The sequence below is a fragment of the Kogia breviceps genome, chromosome 1, assembly GCF_026419965.1.
Source record: "Kogia breviceps isolate mKogBre1 chromosome 1, mKogBre1 haplotype 1, whole genome shotgun sequence".
Taxonomy (NCBI): Eukaryota; Metazoa; Chordata; class Mammalia; order Artiodactyla; family Physeteridae; genus Kogia; species Kogia breviceps.
Window position 1 is genome coordinate 85,440,461 of NC_081310.1, and position 16,656 is coordinate 85,457,116.

General features: G+C 42.3%; 1 protein-coding gene across 11 annotated transcripts in view; it reads right to left on the minus strand.

The window, feature by feature from the left end:
• Positions 1–15,599, minus strand: part of ADAR (adenosine deaminase RNA specific) — a 39,821-nt gene extending 24,222 nt beyond the window's left edge. For 4 of the 11 annotated variants that reach the window (XM_067037121.1, XM_067037112.1, XM_067037099.1 and 1 more), the window contains exon 1: positions 15,459–15,590. Coding sequence is in view for 1 of the 11 variants with exons in the window: in XM_067037104.1 (XP_066893205.1) it covers positions 15,557–15,598 (42 nt within the window). In the remaining 10 variants the exon portion in view is untranslated. Of the gene's footprint in view, positions 1–14,340; positions 14,437–14,800; positions 14,862–15,458 lie in introns of those variants that run through there. The other 7 variants (XM_067037079.1, XM_059038593.2, XM_067037045.1 and 4 more) reach the window with 5 other exon arrangements.
• Between the last annotated feature and the right edge of the window lie 1,057 nt (positions 15,600–16,656).

Genomic DNA, 16,656 nt, shown 5'->3' on the forward strand with positions numbered 1-16,656 from the left:
ACGGGAATGTCACAAGAAGAAATTAAAAATATCAGCACACGTAAGTAACAGTGCTCAATCTCATCATGTTAGGGAAATGCACAGCAAAGCCAAAGTGAGTTACTGTCCATCCGTCAAACAGGCACACTAACCATCTGATCAGAGCAGGTGGGAACGGGGCTCCTAGTCACCACAGGAAACCTGGGAAGGTGTGCATGTACACGCCCTGCAATTCAGCAATTCCACTCCTAGACCAGGATACACATACAAGAAGTTGGTAGTTGCATTATTCATAATAGCTCCCAACCTGAAACAACCCAAATGTTCATCAAAAGGAAAATGGATAAATGGTGGCATTTGCCTATGATAGAATATTATACAGCAGCAAAAATGAAAGAACTATAACCACATGCAACAAGGTGGCTAATTATCTAAACATGACACTGAGTGAAAGAAGCCATATACATACTACATTGTTTCACTTACATAAAGTCCCAAACCAGGCAAAACAACTACAGTATACACTGCATAAAAGACAGGACGATGGTTATCTCTAGGGAGGGAGGAGGGGTTTTGCCTGGGAAGGAATGTTCTGGGTGCTGGTGATGTTCTAGTTCTTGACTTGGGTGGTGGCCACATTTATGGCTCTCCAATAATGAAGTTATACACTGACGCTTTATGTACCTTTCTGTATGTATGTGTTGTACGTCACAATTTTAAAAGGTTAAAAACAACAGCAAACTCTCCCTGTAGCAATTCCAGCTTACCTCTCCATGTTCTACTTTTCATTTAAGTATGATGAATGAGTTATGTCTTACCTCTGCTTTCTTGCCTTCAAGCTAAACAATCCCAAAGCCTTTAACCCTTCTACAAGAATGATCCAGGGACTTCCCTGGTGGTCCAGTGGTTGAGAATCTGCATTCCAATGCAGGGGACTCGGGGACAATCCCTGGTCTGGGAACTAAGATCCCACATGCCGTGGGACAACTAAGTCCGCACGCCACTACTGCTGAGCCTACGCGCTCTAGAGCCCGTGCGCCACAACTAGAGAGAAGCCCGTGTGCCACAATGAAAGATCCCGCATGCCGCAACTAAGACCTGACACAGCCAAATAAATAAATAAATATTTTTAAAATTAAAAAAAAAAAAAGAAGATCCAGAGAAGCAGTAATCACAGCTACTGTGCACAGGAAGTTTCACCACTGCTGCCTCCATGGCTTTGAATCAAACCTAGGATGCAGGGGTGAAGCAGGGAGGGGAAATATGTTTCCTAAACAGAGGCTCGGTTCACCCCTTGAAAGAACAACAACTGCTCTTGTCATTTAATCTCAGCAGCTCGAGTAACTGCAGAGAGTTATTTGTAAACATTTCATCTCTTCCCCATCAGGGATTGTTTCAGTTCCCACAGGGTTGTGAGGTGGTGACATCAGTCTTTGTGCTGTTCTATTGTAGGGGCCTGAGGAGTTGGATGAAGCTCTTTTAAAAATTAACCAAAAGTAACAGGTTGAAGGCAAAAAGTTTCAGAAAATACAGATGAGTAAACACTGTCAAAGTTACCCCTAAATCTCCACTGTTAATGCATTGGTGTCCACCCTTGCTGTTTTCCCTGTGCATAAAGCCTCCATGGACACACAGGTGCAGCTCTCCTAACACTGGGGCTCACCTCCCCAGGAGCCTGTGAGTGTCTGCTGCTCAGCTGCGAAGTTACCCCAAATGCAAGACCTCCTGTGAACCTACTACCTAGGGCTACTTGCTAACAATCACCTAAGTGATTAAGAGTCACCATCTAACATTAGGTATTACAGAAAAAGCCCCCCATTCAGTGTTCTCAGAAATCTGGCTGCCACATAACACTGCCAAGCTCTAGCTCCATGTGTGCCTTCAGGGACCTGGACTTCACCAATTATGGGGAAGGACGCATTATCATCTGGGCTACTGGGTTGGTTTTAGTTTCCAGTCTCTGCTATTCTTTCTTTTAAACTATAAATATAACTGTTAGTCTTCTTTGTAATGATTAATTTGTCTTGCGGATATTCTGTTTAACCTTACTGTGTGCAGGGGTGCATGTTTACAACAATAGTCTTTTTAGTCTGTAATTTCCTATAACTAGACTTTACTGCACATATGGGCTACATCCAATTGGATCATCTATCTCCCTACTGTAAAGCAGATGTCTGCAGACTCCTTCAATATTTGCTCATAGAGCAGATACTGCAACAGAAATGTACTGACTGTGAATGTGTGCTACTGAACTTGCAACACATTATCAAAAAAGTAATGAATTACTGAGGTATTTTTAAGTACTAGGGCACTATTTTAGAATAGGATCTGTACAAAAATAAGCTCATGTTCTTATCTTAACTCCTAGGAAATACATAACAAGCAATTCATAGAGTTGCTAGGCATAAATTTATTGCCTTCCTTTTGTTGTTGTTGTTTCTCTTTCAATATTATCATTGAGTTTTTTATTCCACTAAACAGCTACTGCCACATGAACATAATTTTCACAATTTACAGGGTCTTCCTATAATAACCCGACTTGCTTTGATAACCTATAAGGCAGAATAGCAAAGTTGCCCAACTGGCTGAGCAGTGCTCCACAGCTGTCTTTATGCTGATTTATATTCTATTGAGGTTAGTAATGAAGACTGGCTTTTGAAGTTACAAGAAAGCAAGAGATGCCTCAGGTACCCCCAGAAGAAACAGAGGTCTCCAGAAGTGGGTTAAGTGCCTCTACCCAAAGTTATCCAGTAAATGAAAGAAGAAAATGGTATTTATCAACCATTTATAGGCACTGTGATAAGTATTACCATATTTTAAAGATATATTAGTAATAATGTCAAAACAATACTACTAATAATGGCTAACATGCCTGTGCTGAATATTTTACATGCAATTTTAAACAGGGACTGTACGTTTAGTCTCATAACCACCCCACAAGATGACTCTACATAGCTTGTGGTCTCATGCAGTAAGTCCTGACACCCTGAAACCACCTCTTCCATGCTAGGTTGGTCTGGCATGCAGCACCTGACTGATGTCTAGTTTGGCTCTGGCCAGCAAAGAGGTTCAGCTACTGGGCCACACTTGGGTTCCGCTGAGCCAGAGTCCAAAGGGGGGACCTCCCTCTTACTCTTGCCTTCTCTTCCTTCTCACCCCAGGACCTAGCCTATGAGTGGCTGGGCTCAGTCCCAGCTTCCTACAAGGGCAATGTCCCCATCTCCATGGCTTGTAGGAAGCAGAGGGGACAAGTGCGGTCCTGTTCTAGGCAGGCCCGAGGGCAGCCTCTGCCCCCAAGTTCTGCAGTGTTTCCTGGGGAAGTGGGCCAATTTCAGCAACAGCCAATTGCAGAAAGCTGACTTGCCAAGTGGCCAATTCCCTGAATAACCAATTTACTAAACTACCAATATGCGGACTTAACCTTTTTCTTTAAGCTCTCTAGTCTTAATTTACCAGTTTTTATTCTTTCTTCACAACAGTATTAGAGGAAATGTACTTTGCCCGTCTCCCTGAAGCTGAAGAGCTGGAGATTGAGGAGGAGACCGGGGGACAGTGGGAGGGGGCACGGTTGAGGGGCTTTTGTGGAACTGAATTTCAGCGTATTGATTTTCTGAGAATTGACCTAGAGTTATTTCCAGGTGACCACAATCTTCTTCCCAAAGGGAATGAATAAGGCTTTGTTATTCCTAACATATGACTTTAAAAGCATTTCCTTCAGCATCGACAAGTTCAGAAAAATTTCCATCTACACACACAGAGGAGAAGGTGCATGAAGACAGTGAGTGAAGATGTAGCAGAGAAAGATTTGAAGACACTGGCCTTGAAGGCTGGAGTGATACGGCCACAAGTCAAGCAATGCAGGCAGCCACCAGAAGCTGGCAGGGGCAAGGACCGATTCTCCCGTAGAGGCTCTGGAGGGAGCACAGCCCTGCAACACCTCGACTTCCTCCCAGTGAACTGACTTCAGATTTATAGCCTCCAGAACTGTGAGAGAATAAATTTCTATGGTTTTAAGCCACCAAATCTGTGGTAATTTGTTATTGCAGCTGTAGGAAACTAATACACCATCCTCGACAGGCTGTGCACATCAGGGAGCTCCGGGTACAGGACTAGCACAGACCTTGCTGTGCAGCCAGGGATTTCTGCATTTGGGGCTATCAAGGAAAAAGGCAGCAACAGACCAGCAGACCAGCTGGCACAGACGATGTGCACAGCCACAATTTCCACTTTTTTGTTAAACCAAACAGTACAGCCTTCTCATTACTGTCCAGCAGAACTAGAGCTTTTTGTTTTATTTGAAGAAAAGGATATTTCTGTAATATAAGAAAGACTACCTATCATAAACTGATGGCCAATATCATATTTAAAATGGAACAGTTAGGCATTCCCACTAAAATAAGAAATAAAATAAGGAGGGCCACCATTACCACTGTTATCGTATCTCCTCAATTCTGAGATGTACTCCAAACATTTCTGATATTGGGATGTGAATTACATGCATTTACATTATATATCGGTATATTTTGACTAGTGGCCCCTAAAAGCTATTATTAAATTGATAGCATGTTCTTATGCGCAATGGTCTTAGAATCAAAGAAATATGGTATTTAACATTATTTTGAAAATCCTAGCATATTCTATAACACAAAACAGAAATAAGAGACAAACTATTAAAAAAGGAAAGAAAAACATTATTTGCAGATGATAATATCATAACCCTTGTTGATCCAAGAAGATTAAATGAAAACTATTGGACCACCATCAGTTAAGGAATATGGCTGGATATAAGAGAAATATACAGAACACAACCCTTCCTTGTATGAAAAATACTATATTCTTAACAGCAAATAAAACATTAAAAAAGAAAAGGGAAACATCTGGAAATATGAAATAAGAAATGTGAAAAGCCTACATGTGGAAAAGTACAAAACTCTGTTGAGGAATACCTGTCTTAAATAGAAGGATACACCAGCTCCAAATGTGATGGTGGAATAGTTTATGAATGCCAATTAGTGCCAAATTAAATAACACTTTATTGCAAATCCTAATGAGGTTAGGGGCAGTAAGGAGTGGATACCTGATAAAATGATTAAAGTTCAAGTGCAAGAACAAACAGGCAAGAATAGCCAAAATATTTTTAAAAAGAGGACAGCCATACTGATTAAATCAAAGCAGTACTGGTATAAAACAGGAATGGAGCTACAGCCTAATAGAGCAGAGCCACTTTTCCCCCAATAGACCCAAGTGTGTGTACAGATCCAGTGCATGACAGGAGCCAAAAGCAGCAGTGAGGGGAAGAAGGAAGATGGACCTTGGCTAATTGATAGGCTTTTAGGAAAGAAAGATCTATTCAGTCTTGCCTTACAGTAATAAACAAAAATAAATTACAAATGGATTAAAGGATTATTTGTGAAGTATTTTAAATAAAAACACTAAAAAACAAAGTCTTTGTGTATGACTTGACCTGTTTCACAGCAATGGAAGACATCACAAAGGAGAAGACTGACATCTGTTCACTGCAGATAAATTTTTGTACTTCAAAATAGTGACATGATGTTTGAAAATGTTCACAGAAAAAAGTTTTTAAAAAGAGACATTAATAAAAAATGAAAATGGACAGGGAATCACAGTTACAACACATCATACTACACAGAACAGAGTTAATATGTATATGTGTATATATAAAGCCCACATACCTAGATAAAACAGCATGTACATATGGAGTGATCATATGGGCCAGCACTGTAGTTTATCTTTTATTTTTTACTTATTTATTTTTCTGGTTGCACCGGGTCTTAGTTGCGGCTCACGGGCTTCTTAGTTGAGTTATGCGAACTCTTAGTTGCGGCATGCATGTGGGATCTAGTTCCCTGACCAGGGATCAAATCCAGGTTCCCTGCATTGGGAGCATGGAGTCTTAGCACTGGACCACCAGGGAAGTCCCTGTACTTTATCTTTTAATTTTCACAACCACCTTATGAGAGAGGTACACTATTACCGTCCCCATGTTACAGCATGAAAGGCTGAGGTAGACCAAAGTTGTTTGAGACAACACAGCCAGTAACAGGCTGAGCCAGGATTCAGACTCAGGCATTTTGGCTCCAGAGCAGGTGCTCTTGGCCATTACACTGCCCCCACTAACTCTGCAGTAGATAAAAAGCCAATTCCCAAAAAAGGAAGTACGAATGCGTGTCAAATGCTTGGGGAAATATTCAGTTACACTTGTAATACGTTTTATGTTTTCATTCATAAAATTAGCAATTAAAAAAAATGACCCAGTGCCAGGTGGGGAGATTCCATGGCTACCTTCACAATCTAATCTTGGACTCTAGGAATCCCTTCTGCCCCCCTCCAAAATGTTTTCAAAGATGGTTAGGTCACCACCACCTCCATTCCTTAACCCTTTATTGGCTACATGTTACTCTTGGGATAAAGGCCCAAGTCCATAACAAGGTCACTGTACACTCCCACTCTCCAGCCAAGCCTATCCTCCCATACTTCACAAAAGGCACCTTCCATCCTGTTTGCCCAACAGCCACAGAGCACTCTTGCAGCCTCGAAAAAGCCAAGTCATAGACTGTTTTCTCCTCCAGTCCTGTCCCTATGCCAGATGGCATATACAGTTTATAGTATCCATAACCCTAGGAAGCTTCCTTCATAATCCTTATCAGTAGCTGTAGTTACACAATTGCATGATCTTTGTCTGTCTGTCCTGAGCAGTACTAGCCTTGTACCCCCCATGACCCAGCACAGTGCTTTGGCTATAAAAGGTATTCAACAAATATCTGTCAAAGGAATATACATTAATGATTGAATGAAAGAAAGAGGAGGGAGAAAAGTAAAAAAATAAGGAAAGGAGGAGAAACAGGCATTCTACCCTATGATGGTAAGACTAAGATGCTTTTTTTTTACAAAGCAATTGAACAATGTGTGTCAGAAGTCTTAAATATGTAAATAACCTCATTTAATAATCAACAATCATTATTAATATGTAATCATATTGCTACATAATTATTAATAAGTGTAATTAATGATCCAATCATAAAAATCTACCTTGAGGAAGATAATTTGAAATCTAGTACAGAAATTTAAGCTCCCTATAGAATTGTTTACAATAGCAAAAAACTGAAAATAGATTTACTGTCCAAAACTAGAGACACAGTCAAGTAGATTCTGGTACAGTAGTAAATTATACAATACATAAAAGTGACATTTACAGAGAGTTAATGTCATGGAAGATGTTTAGTTCATAATAAGTGGAAAGACATAAAATTTAAATAGAGAACAATTTCGGCTTTGAAAAACAATATGCCCAAGTGGCAGATAGTGCTGAGTGCCTACCCTAAAACTCTGCCTTCCCTTCTGAGAGAACCCTGATTCTGTCCACATTCATCTGAGAAGGCCAGGCTCCCTCCCCAGACCCAGAGGGAGGACTGTGATTAGTCTAATCTAACTTGGTTTTGGCAATTCCACTCCTCTTGCCAGTGATACATGTGATACAACTCTGGCCAACAAAACACAAAGGAAGTCTGTCAGGGGCTTTCTGTCACAAAGGTTCCTTGCTATGAATAAATGATGCCCTGAGGATGGCAGAGTAGAGGGCTGGGACAACTCTGAGTTGCTGAATCAATCTACCCTTGAACTGCCCTATCTGTGGGCTAACCAACACAACACTGCACAAAAGACACCAAAATGTTAATAATGATATCTGAGAAGTAGGGTTGCCAGGGATATTCATTTTAGTAGTTTCTTCAATTTTCAAGTTTTCTATAATAAAGCATCTATCACACTCAAAATAAAGGGGAAAAGTTAATAAGAAAAAGATAACTATGTATTGCATGAACGTTGCCCTTAAGAAGCTCAGTCTAATAATGGAAATAGCCATGTAAATAAATGATTAAGATATGCTGTGATAAAACCACAATGAGATACCACTTCACAGCTATTAGAATGGCTAAAATAAAACTAAAAAAAACCCCTCATAATATCTAATGGTGAGGATATGGAGCAAGTAGAACTCTCATACACTGTTGGTGGGAATGTAAAATGGTACAACCACTTTGGAAAACTGTTTGGCAATTTCTACTAAGGCTAAATATGTAAACACCCTATGTATGACTCAGCTGCTATACTTCTGGGTACTTACCCAAGGAAAATGAAAAGAGATGGCTGCAAAAAGACTTATACAAGAATGTTTATGGAACCAGGGGTAGGGAGAAGGGGAAAGGGGGAGTTATTTAATGGGCGCAGAGTTTCAGATTTGCAAAATGAAAAAGCTCTGGAGATCTGAACTTTTCACCGTGTGAATATACATAATACTACTGAACTGTACACTTAAAAATGGTTAATTTGGGGCTTGCCTGGTGATGCACTGGTTGAGAGTCCACCTGCCGATGCAGGGGACACGGGTTCATGCCCCGGTCCGGGAAGATCCCACATGCCGCAGGGCGGCTGGGCCCATCATGGACGCTGAGACTGCACGTCCGGAGCCTGTGCTCCGCAACGGGAGAGGCCACGGTAGTGAGAGGCCCGCGTACCACCAAAAAAAAAAAAAAAGTTTAATTTGGTAAATTTTATGTGTTTTTCACCACAATTTTAAAAAAAAGAAGAAAAAAAAAGAATGTTCCTAGAGCTTTATTCTTGAAAGCCGCAAACTGGAAACAACCCCAAAGCACACCAACTAATGAATAAATGACTAATGTATATACATACAGTGGATACTGATACATGCGACATGCTGAACCTCACTAAAAGAAGCCACACATAAAGTACATATTATATAGTTCTATTTATATGATATTTTATAACAGGCAAAACTGATCTATGGTGATAGACATCAGAACAGTGGTGGCCTTTGGGGACAGCGGTAACTGGAAAGGTGCATAAGGGAACTTTCTGGGGTGATGGAAATCCTTTATTTTCTTGATTTGGATGGTGATTAAATGGGTATATGTATTTGTCAAAATTTACTGAATGGTATTCAATGAATACCATAGCACATTCATTAAATATTTTTACTGTATATAATTACATCTCAAAAAGAGACTTAGGGAAATGGTGAGACAGGTGAACTGGAAGAGTCTAAATTCATCATCTTGGCTATACACCAAGAAGCTGCTAACAGAATAAGAGTGCATCTTTAAACCAGATCAACAGCAACAGATAAACATCTCATGAAGCAATTTATGGAAGCACTTAAGAACATTAAAATGATGAGAATTATACATACATTCGAACTCAGTTTTGTGGAGCAAGCTTTGATATTCTGCTAAATTTAAAAAAGGAAAAATAAATGATACATATGCACTAATGTAAGTATCTTTAAAACAAAACATAGGACTTCCCTGGTGGCACAGTGGTTAAGAATCTGCCTGTCAATGCAGGGGACACGGATTGAAGCCCTGGTCCGGGAAGATCCCACATGCCACGGAGCAACTAAGCCTATGCGCTACAACTACTGAGCCTGCACTCTAGAGCTCACGAGCCACAACTACTGAGCATGCGTGCCACAACTACCGAAGCCTGCGCGCTGAGAGACCATGCTCCGCAACGAGAAGCCACCGCAATGAGAGGCCCGTACACCACAGTGAAGAGTAGCCCCGCTCGCCACAACTAGAGAAAGCCTGCGTGCAGCAAGGAAGACCCAACACAGCCAAAAATAAATAAATAAATAAATTTACAACAAAACAAAACAAAACATAGACCTTTATCTAAAACTGCTTTTATTTTAAACATTGTACAATATTTTCATCAAATATCTTGTTTAAATCTGAAATAAAACTGAATATTAGCTTTTCAAAGTCATATGTCAAAAAGCAAACCTTTAGAACACAAAATGAAGAAAAAATAGTTTTAAGCTTACAAGCAAAGGAAGAAATCAAAAAGGACAAAATCTGTCTGCAGAAGAATGAAAAACAGGTTTTATATGTTTAATGATAAAGCCAAAATTAGATGGCAAACAACAAACTGGAAGAATATTTACAGCAAATAAGAGTTTTTTGTTTGTTTTTTACAATGAGCATATACTCATATTTTTTAGAGTATTTGTATAATTTATTTAAAAAATCACTTAGACACAATAAGCGAATAGACAAAAATAGGAATTAACAGATTTTTAAAAATGGAAATTAAAATGGTTAATATGCATATGCAAAAAAAAAAGTTCAAAATCATAACAAAAAATGCAAATTAAAATGAGACACCATTTTTCAATCTAGCTAAGATTTTCCTCTTTCAGTTAAAATACTCAGTCCTGGAGAAGGCAGGGTGAGACAGAGGCACAGTGAATGGTCAGGCATTGCAGTATAAACTCATATTCACTTTTTAGGAAGCAAATGAGGACTAAGCACTACAAGAAGGTATTGCAGCTGGGTAGAAGCGGAAGCCAAGATGTTTGGGGGTGAGTGTGGAGTTAAACAACAGCCCTTTTACCTCAAGCCTCTAATTGTATGAGAACTACTTTTTGTGTGTTAAAACAAGAAACAAAAGGGTATTCCCCCCTCCGCTATTTTTGTTGCGGGGGGTGGGGGGGGGTGGGGGTGGGGGGTGGGTGGGTGTGGCATGGGTAGGTCAAGATAAGATAAGGCACAACAGTACCAGGAAGATGGATGTGGATTTGGGCCCTCCCTGGGAGAGGGCGGAAGACCAACACCCAAGCAGCCCCTGTCCTGAAGGACAGACTGCACTCTGGGCTGCAAGCCCCCCATCCGGCTATGCCACTCACCCTGAGGAAGGGTGCTCTCCCTGGGGAGTAGTGGTGGGTGCAGCAGAAGCACATTGAAGACAGCTATGGAAAAGGAAAGGTACAGATCAGCATGTAGAACATGGCTGCATCTGGGTGAAAATCAAACAATGACAACAAGATGGAGTGTATTTTATTTAATAGCTTTGACTATAAAAGCCTAAGAAAAGGTAAGGGAGGAGACACACACGAAGCTACTACTAGTAGCTCTACCTCTGGAGGGTGAGATGAGCTGGATTGAGAGGGGTGTCATTTCTTTTATAATTTTCTAGTTTGGATTTTTTTTAGCCTCTTTTGAGTGTTTTTGTATTTAAAAAGAAAAAAAAAGTTTTAAAGTTCACAACCTTGATCCCCAAACTCCAGTCAAAGAATAAGTTGTTAAGGGACTTAAAACCATGCCTGGCACAGTGTAAGCACTCAAGGGAATATTTTAAAGATAAATACTCTGGGACTTCCCTTGTGGCACAATGGTTAAGAATCCGCCTGCCAATGCAGGGGACACGGGTTCGAGCCTTGGTCCAGGAGGATTCCCACATGTCGCGGAGCAACTAAGCCCACCAGTCACAACTACTGAAGCCTGCGCACTCTAGGACCCGCGTGCTGCAACTACTAAAGCCCGCGCTCCTAGAGGCCATGCTCCTCAAAGGAAGAGGCCACCGCAGTGAGAAGCCCGTGCGCCACAACTAGAGAAAGCCCGCATGCAGCAGTGAGGACCCGGCACAGCCAAAAATTTAAAAAAATAGAAAAAAAAAAAGATAAATACTCTAAGGAAAAAAAAGACTCAAACTACAAAAAAAAAGCCTTAATATACAACCTATCATAGTTCAGAAGAGTTTGAGGGGGGTGAAATATCTCACAGGGTGGAATTTCCAGGTGGCTGCTCCTTGGGGCCTGACCGACCCTTCACCTCTGTAGGTTCAGATGCACATGGGGAGAGAGGTTCTCTCTTAATAAATAAACATTTATTAAGCACATACTATGTGTCAGGCACATCCTAGGCCCTAGAGATACAGCAGTAAATAAAATAAAAATTCCTTTCCTCATTGTTTTCATGAAGCTGATGTTTTAGTGAGAAGACAGGCAATAAACAAATATACAGTGTCAACTTGTTGTAAGTGCTAAGAAGAAAAATAATGCAGCTAAGAAGGAGGTAAGGAATACAAAGCAAAGAGCACCTCTGTCTTCAAGGGGCTCTCAGTCTAGTGGAGAACTGACTAGAAAACAGACAGTTATCCAACAGAAATCAAATCCACAGTAGGGTTGTGCTCAGGGGATGTGACTTCCTCGTTGATGGAGGTCAAGGAAGGCTTCTGAGAAGAGAATGATGACCTGAATCTAAAAGGAAGTCAGTCAGACAAAACAGTGTGTGTGTGTGTGTGTGTGTGTGTGTGTACACACATGCACGCACAAACAGCAGATGCAAAGGAGCGGAAGGGGTGAAAAGAACATGATCAATGCCACAACAAAATAACAACGTGTAATGGACAAACAAAACCACATGGATCCATTCCAGTTGGAAGGCTCTGGAAAGGCCTCAAAGAAGTGGGATATAAGCACACATGTCAGCACATATGCCTATGTATACACACACACTTACAGTAATCATCTGTTGTTTTCACCTGCCTAGTACCTCTGCACTTCCCCATTCCACGTGGTTATGTAAGGAAATTTTACTCCTTCATCTCAAAAGTGGGCCTGTGACACAAATCTGTCTAAACATGGCATCCCTAGCTCCTTGTCCACATGATTAGTTTACAATGCTAGAAGGGAGCTGTAAGGTCATAGGCTTGGGGCTGCCAAGAGTCACCTTTTTCAGTACGTATGGAGAAAACAGAAGGAAAGAATGAGGGCAATAAACAAAAAGAAGCTGAGAAAGGCAGGGCGAAGAGAGTCCTCATAACATCATTTCAGTCTCATGATCCAGCCATGCCTGAAGCTCACATTTGGACCTCCTAGTTAAATGATCAATGCTCATGTTAGTTTACATTAGGTTTCTGCCATTTGCAACTAGATTAATATACCCCCTTCTGGGGAAAGAATTTCACTGTGTGGTGGTGGTGGGGTACAGAGGGAAAGGGAGGATAAATTATGTTAGAGGATCTCTCCCATTAAGTTTGATAAACATGATGAAATAGGTGGCTTCAAGGCATCTGAGAGGGTATAGAAGCAGCAATGAAAGCTCCTTGGGTGGAGGAACTGAATGTTTACTTGTCAGAATCTATATGGATGGGTTATATAAACCTTTCTGCATTCCTAATAATTCACTATACAGCCTTAAGTCATCTTCAGACTGAGAACCAACACAGAATGGCTCATCAAAAACACCAAGAATATCATCCGTTTAAAACCTGTTTACCATTACCACATTAATGCACATCCATCACAGATCTTTCTCAAATACTTAATTTTGTGACAAACTTAATATTTTGAACTCTTTATCCCTGATACCAAACCATCATCCAGTGTTCTCCAGGAAACTCAACTCAAGCAGCTGTACCCACTATGGTCCAATCTAACAGATGTTATAGCAAAATAAACTGCTGTATCTCAAGAGATCACTACAGAAGCCCAAAAGGGACTGAGACCCTGTTGTTCACATAAACTAAAATCAGTTGGTCACAGATAATACCAGTCTTGGTCTGAAACACAGCTTCAAATCTTTAAATCCATGAATCAGAAAGATGCTCATATTACACTGTGTTACAGTATAAAAATAGCTAGCTTAAAGGAAACTGTGTGTGTTAGCAATGGGTCTCCTTCTGGCAGACATAACAATACCACAAGATTTTTTCTTCTTTCCACAGACATTTACCAAATACCTACTGTTTGCCCACTATCCCAGCACTGTGCGCCCATGAGCCTTTCCTTTTTCTCTGGGTGAAAAAGCTAAATCTTGCTTCACATCTGTACAATGCTGGGTAAAATGTAAAATAAAAGGTAATTTATCACTGGACAATTTGAGATGTTATTCTTACAGCAAATACCGGCCCTCTAAACTCTGCTTATGCCTCCCTTCCCCCACTACACCTCACATTGCCAGGATTCTAGTCACTGAGAAATAACAAGACCCAAACCCTACACAGCCTGAAGGCCTGGGTTCAAGTTTCAGTTCTGCCATTAAATAGTGTCAGGAACTTGGCTAAGCTCACCTTCTGCATCTGTAAAATGGGGATAATACTTATTATAGCACTGGGCTGCCGGAGGGATTAAAGAATTAGTGTATGTTGAGAGCTCAGTACAGGGACACACACATAGCATGTGCTCAATAAAGAGAAGCTATAATTAAGAGAGTAAAGTGAGGCTTTTTCCAGTTCTAAAATGTTATGGTCTATTGTAGAGAGATTATGGGTTTTGAGTCTCCCCCGCCACCCCAAGTCTGCTTTATCATATCTGGCAGAATAGCAAGTACACAGAATAGCAAAACATTCCCCTGCTTTTCAAGCAGCTGTACCAATGGGAAACCTTCAGTAAGGGAGCAAGTTCAAGTCATGGGTGCTGGGCCCTTACTAATAATAGCTAGACACTTCAAATTCTGAGAACAACCCTGCAAGGTAGATATAATTATCCTCATTTTGTAGATAAGACCAAGTAGGAGTAGAAAGGTTAAATAACTCACTCACTGTCACACAGCTGGTAAACGCAGACCAGACTCCCAAAAGTCATGCCCCCTTTCCACTCTGTTCCCTGCCTCCCATACAGCAAGCACACCCAGCTGTCTGTGAAATAATGAAATAACGGAAAAGATATCTCAAAATCTCTGAAACGATGGGAACGGGCCTTCTTTAGTAAAGAAAGAAACTGGCATCATCACTCGCATTTGCTCGACAATTTGTTGCTCCGACGTTCTCGGCTCCCAGTGACATGTTCTAGCAATCCGGCCTCCCTCTCCAACAGCAACCACTGAGTAGGCCTCTGTGTGCAAATCTTCTCCCTTAGCAGCTTAGGCTCTGTTCCCTCCCCAACCGCAGGCTGGGACTCCCCGACACTGCGTTTAAAATCCAATGACAGGTGCGTATGCCTCTTTGAAAGGCAAGTTTCCCAAACTCTGACACCAACACGCCACACCTGAGGCAGGCTTACCCTCTAGCGGGACCCAAGAATCAAGCCAAGCAGATGAAGGAAGGGGAGGTGACGCAACTAGGCCTCCTGCACCAAGGCCAGACCGAGGCAGAACGCAGTGGCCGTGACCCCGCAGTGGGCTCTCCACCGCGGACGCCTACGCCTTCCCTGTATAAGGCACGCCAAGGGCTGCGGATATTATCCCAGGGATGAGGCGCGGGCCTATGCAGTCTGGGGAGAAGTCGCAGGAAGGCGCGGACCTGAACGAGTCCCAGGCGCCTAGCTCTCCAGTCACTCTCCCCCAGGGGAGGGAGTTGGCGAGAGGGAGACAAGGGCCTTTGGTACCCAGCTGTTCGGCTCCGGCTGGCACGAGCGCCAGAGCATCCGTGCGCAGCCTCTGCCGCCCACACCCGCGCACACCCGGGAGCACAAACACCCGCACACAAGCACTTGGCCCCCGGCGCCCGCCTCCCCGCAAGACTGCTGAGCCCCGCCGCTGCCCCCGACCCCCGCCGCTGCCCCCGACCCCCGCCTCCCCACCTGGCCCTGCGGCCACACTCAGAGCCCACCCGGGCGCCCCTGCGCTCCCCCTTCCAGTAGCGCCGGACACTGGAGCGGCGGCGCGAGCCGGGCGTTCAGGCCACAGAAGGTGATAGCGGGGAAGGGAAAAGCCTCTTACCGGGTCTTGTAATCCTCCGGGACACAGCGCGACACCAGAGACTGCCAGTGGCGCCGGGACCCTCCCCCCGCCCTCCCCCACCACGTAGCCCTCTCTACCTTCAGTCGGGAATCAATGGCCCGGTCGCGGATTGGTGACATCATTGGCGCGCCGGGCGTGGGAGGGAGCCCCACGTGATTCCTCCCTCTTTTGTTTGCGTCCTAGTTAAGCTAGGATTTTGTAGCTGCCTTGGGTTTTTACTGGTCTGTTAATGGCGTTGGCGTAGGCACGGTGGGGAGTAGGTATTTGGGTTTGGGATGCTACATTTTTGCTCGTGGCCTTGATTAAACTCCTCAGTCATTTATAACGTAGTTGGGCCGGAAGGCCTGAGGCGGTATGTGGGTACCATCTTTTTTTTTTTTTTTTTAATGGATATCAAGTACACAGAATTAGTTAATAATACCCTATAATCAGTATTCCTTGTATGGCACGTTCAAATTAAATATTTTTTAAATGTTATAATGAACATCACCTTTAACTCCCCATTTTGCTGCCCTAACCAAGAACTAAAATATTATCAATAATTTTAATGTACTTATAAGTGGTTGCCATCCTTTATCTCTGTCTTCCCCTCAGAAGTAATCTCCATCCTGATTTGTGTTTACACAACTTTTATATTGCTTTAATTTCTTTTTACAGTTATATGCATTATTAAACACTATGTTTTTTAAAAATTAGTTGTGTGTGTGTGTGTTTGAACTTTCATCTAATGTTATGGACTTTTTAAAAAAAATTTATTATTATTATTTTTAAAAAAATTTATTATTATTATTTTTGCGGTACGCGGGCCTCTCAACTGTTGTGGTCTCTCCCGTTGCGGAGCACAGGCTCCGGATGCGCAGGCTCAGCGGCTATGGCTCACGGGCCCAGCCGCTCCGCGGCATGTGGGATCTTCCCGGACCGGGGCACGAACCCGTGTCCCCTGCATCGGCAGGCGGATTCTCAATCACTGTGCCACCAGGGAAGCCCTGGACTTTTATTTTAACAAACATGTTCCTAAGTTACTTAGTCCATTCAGGCTGCTATAACAAATATCAGATTTGTAAACAGAAATTTATTTCTCACAGTTCTAGAGGCTGGAAGTCAGGGTGCCAGTATGTTATAGCGAGGGCCCTTTTCCTATTGGCAGAGTTCTCCTTGTATGGCAGAAGGAGTTAGG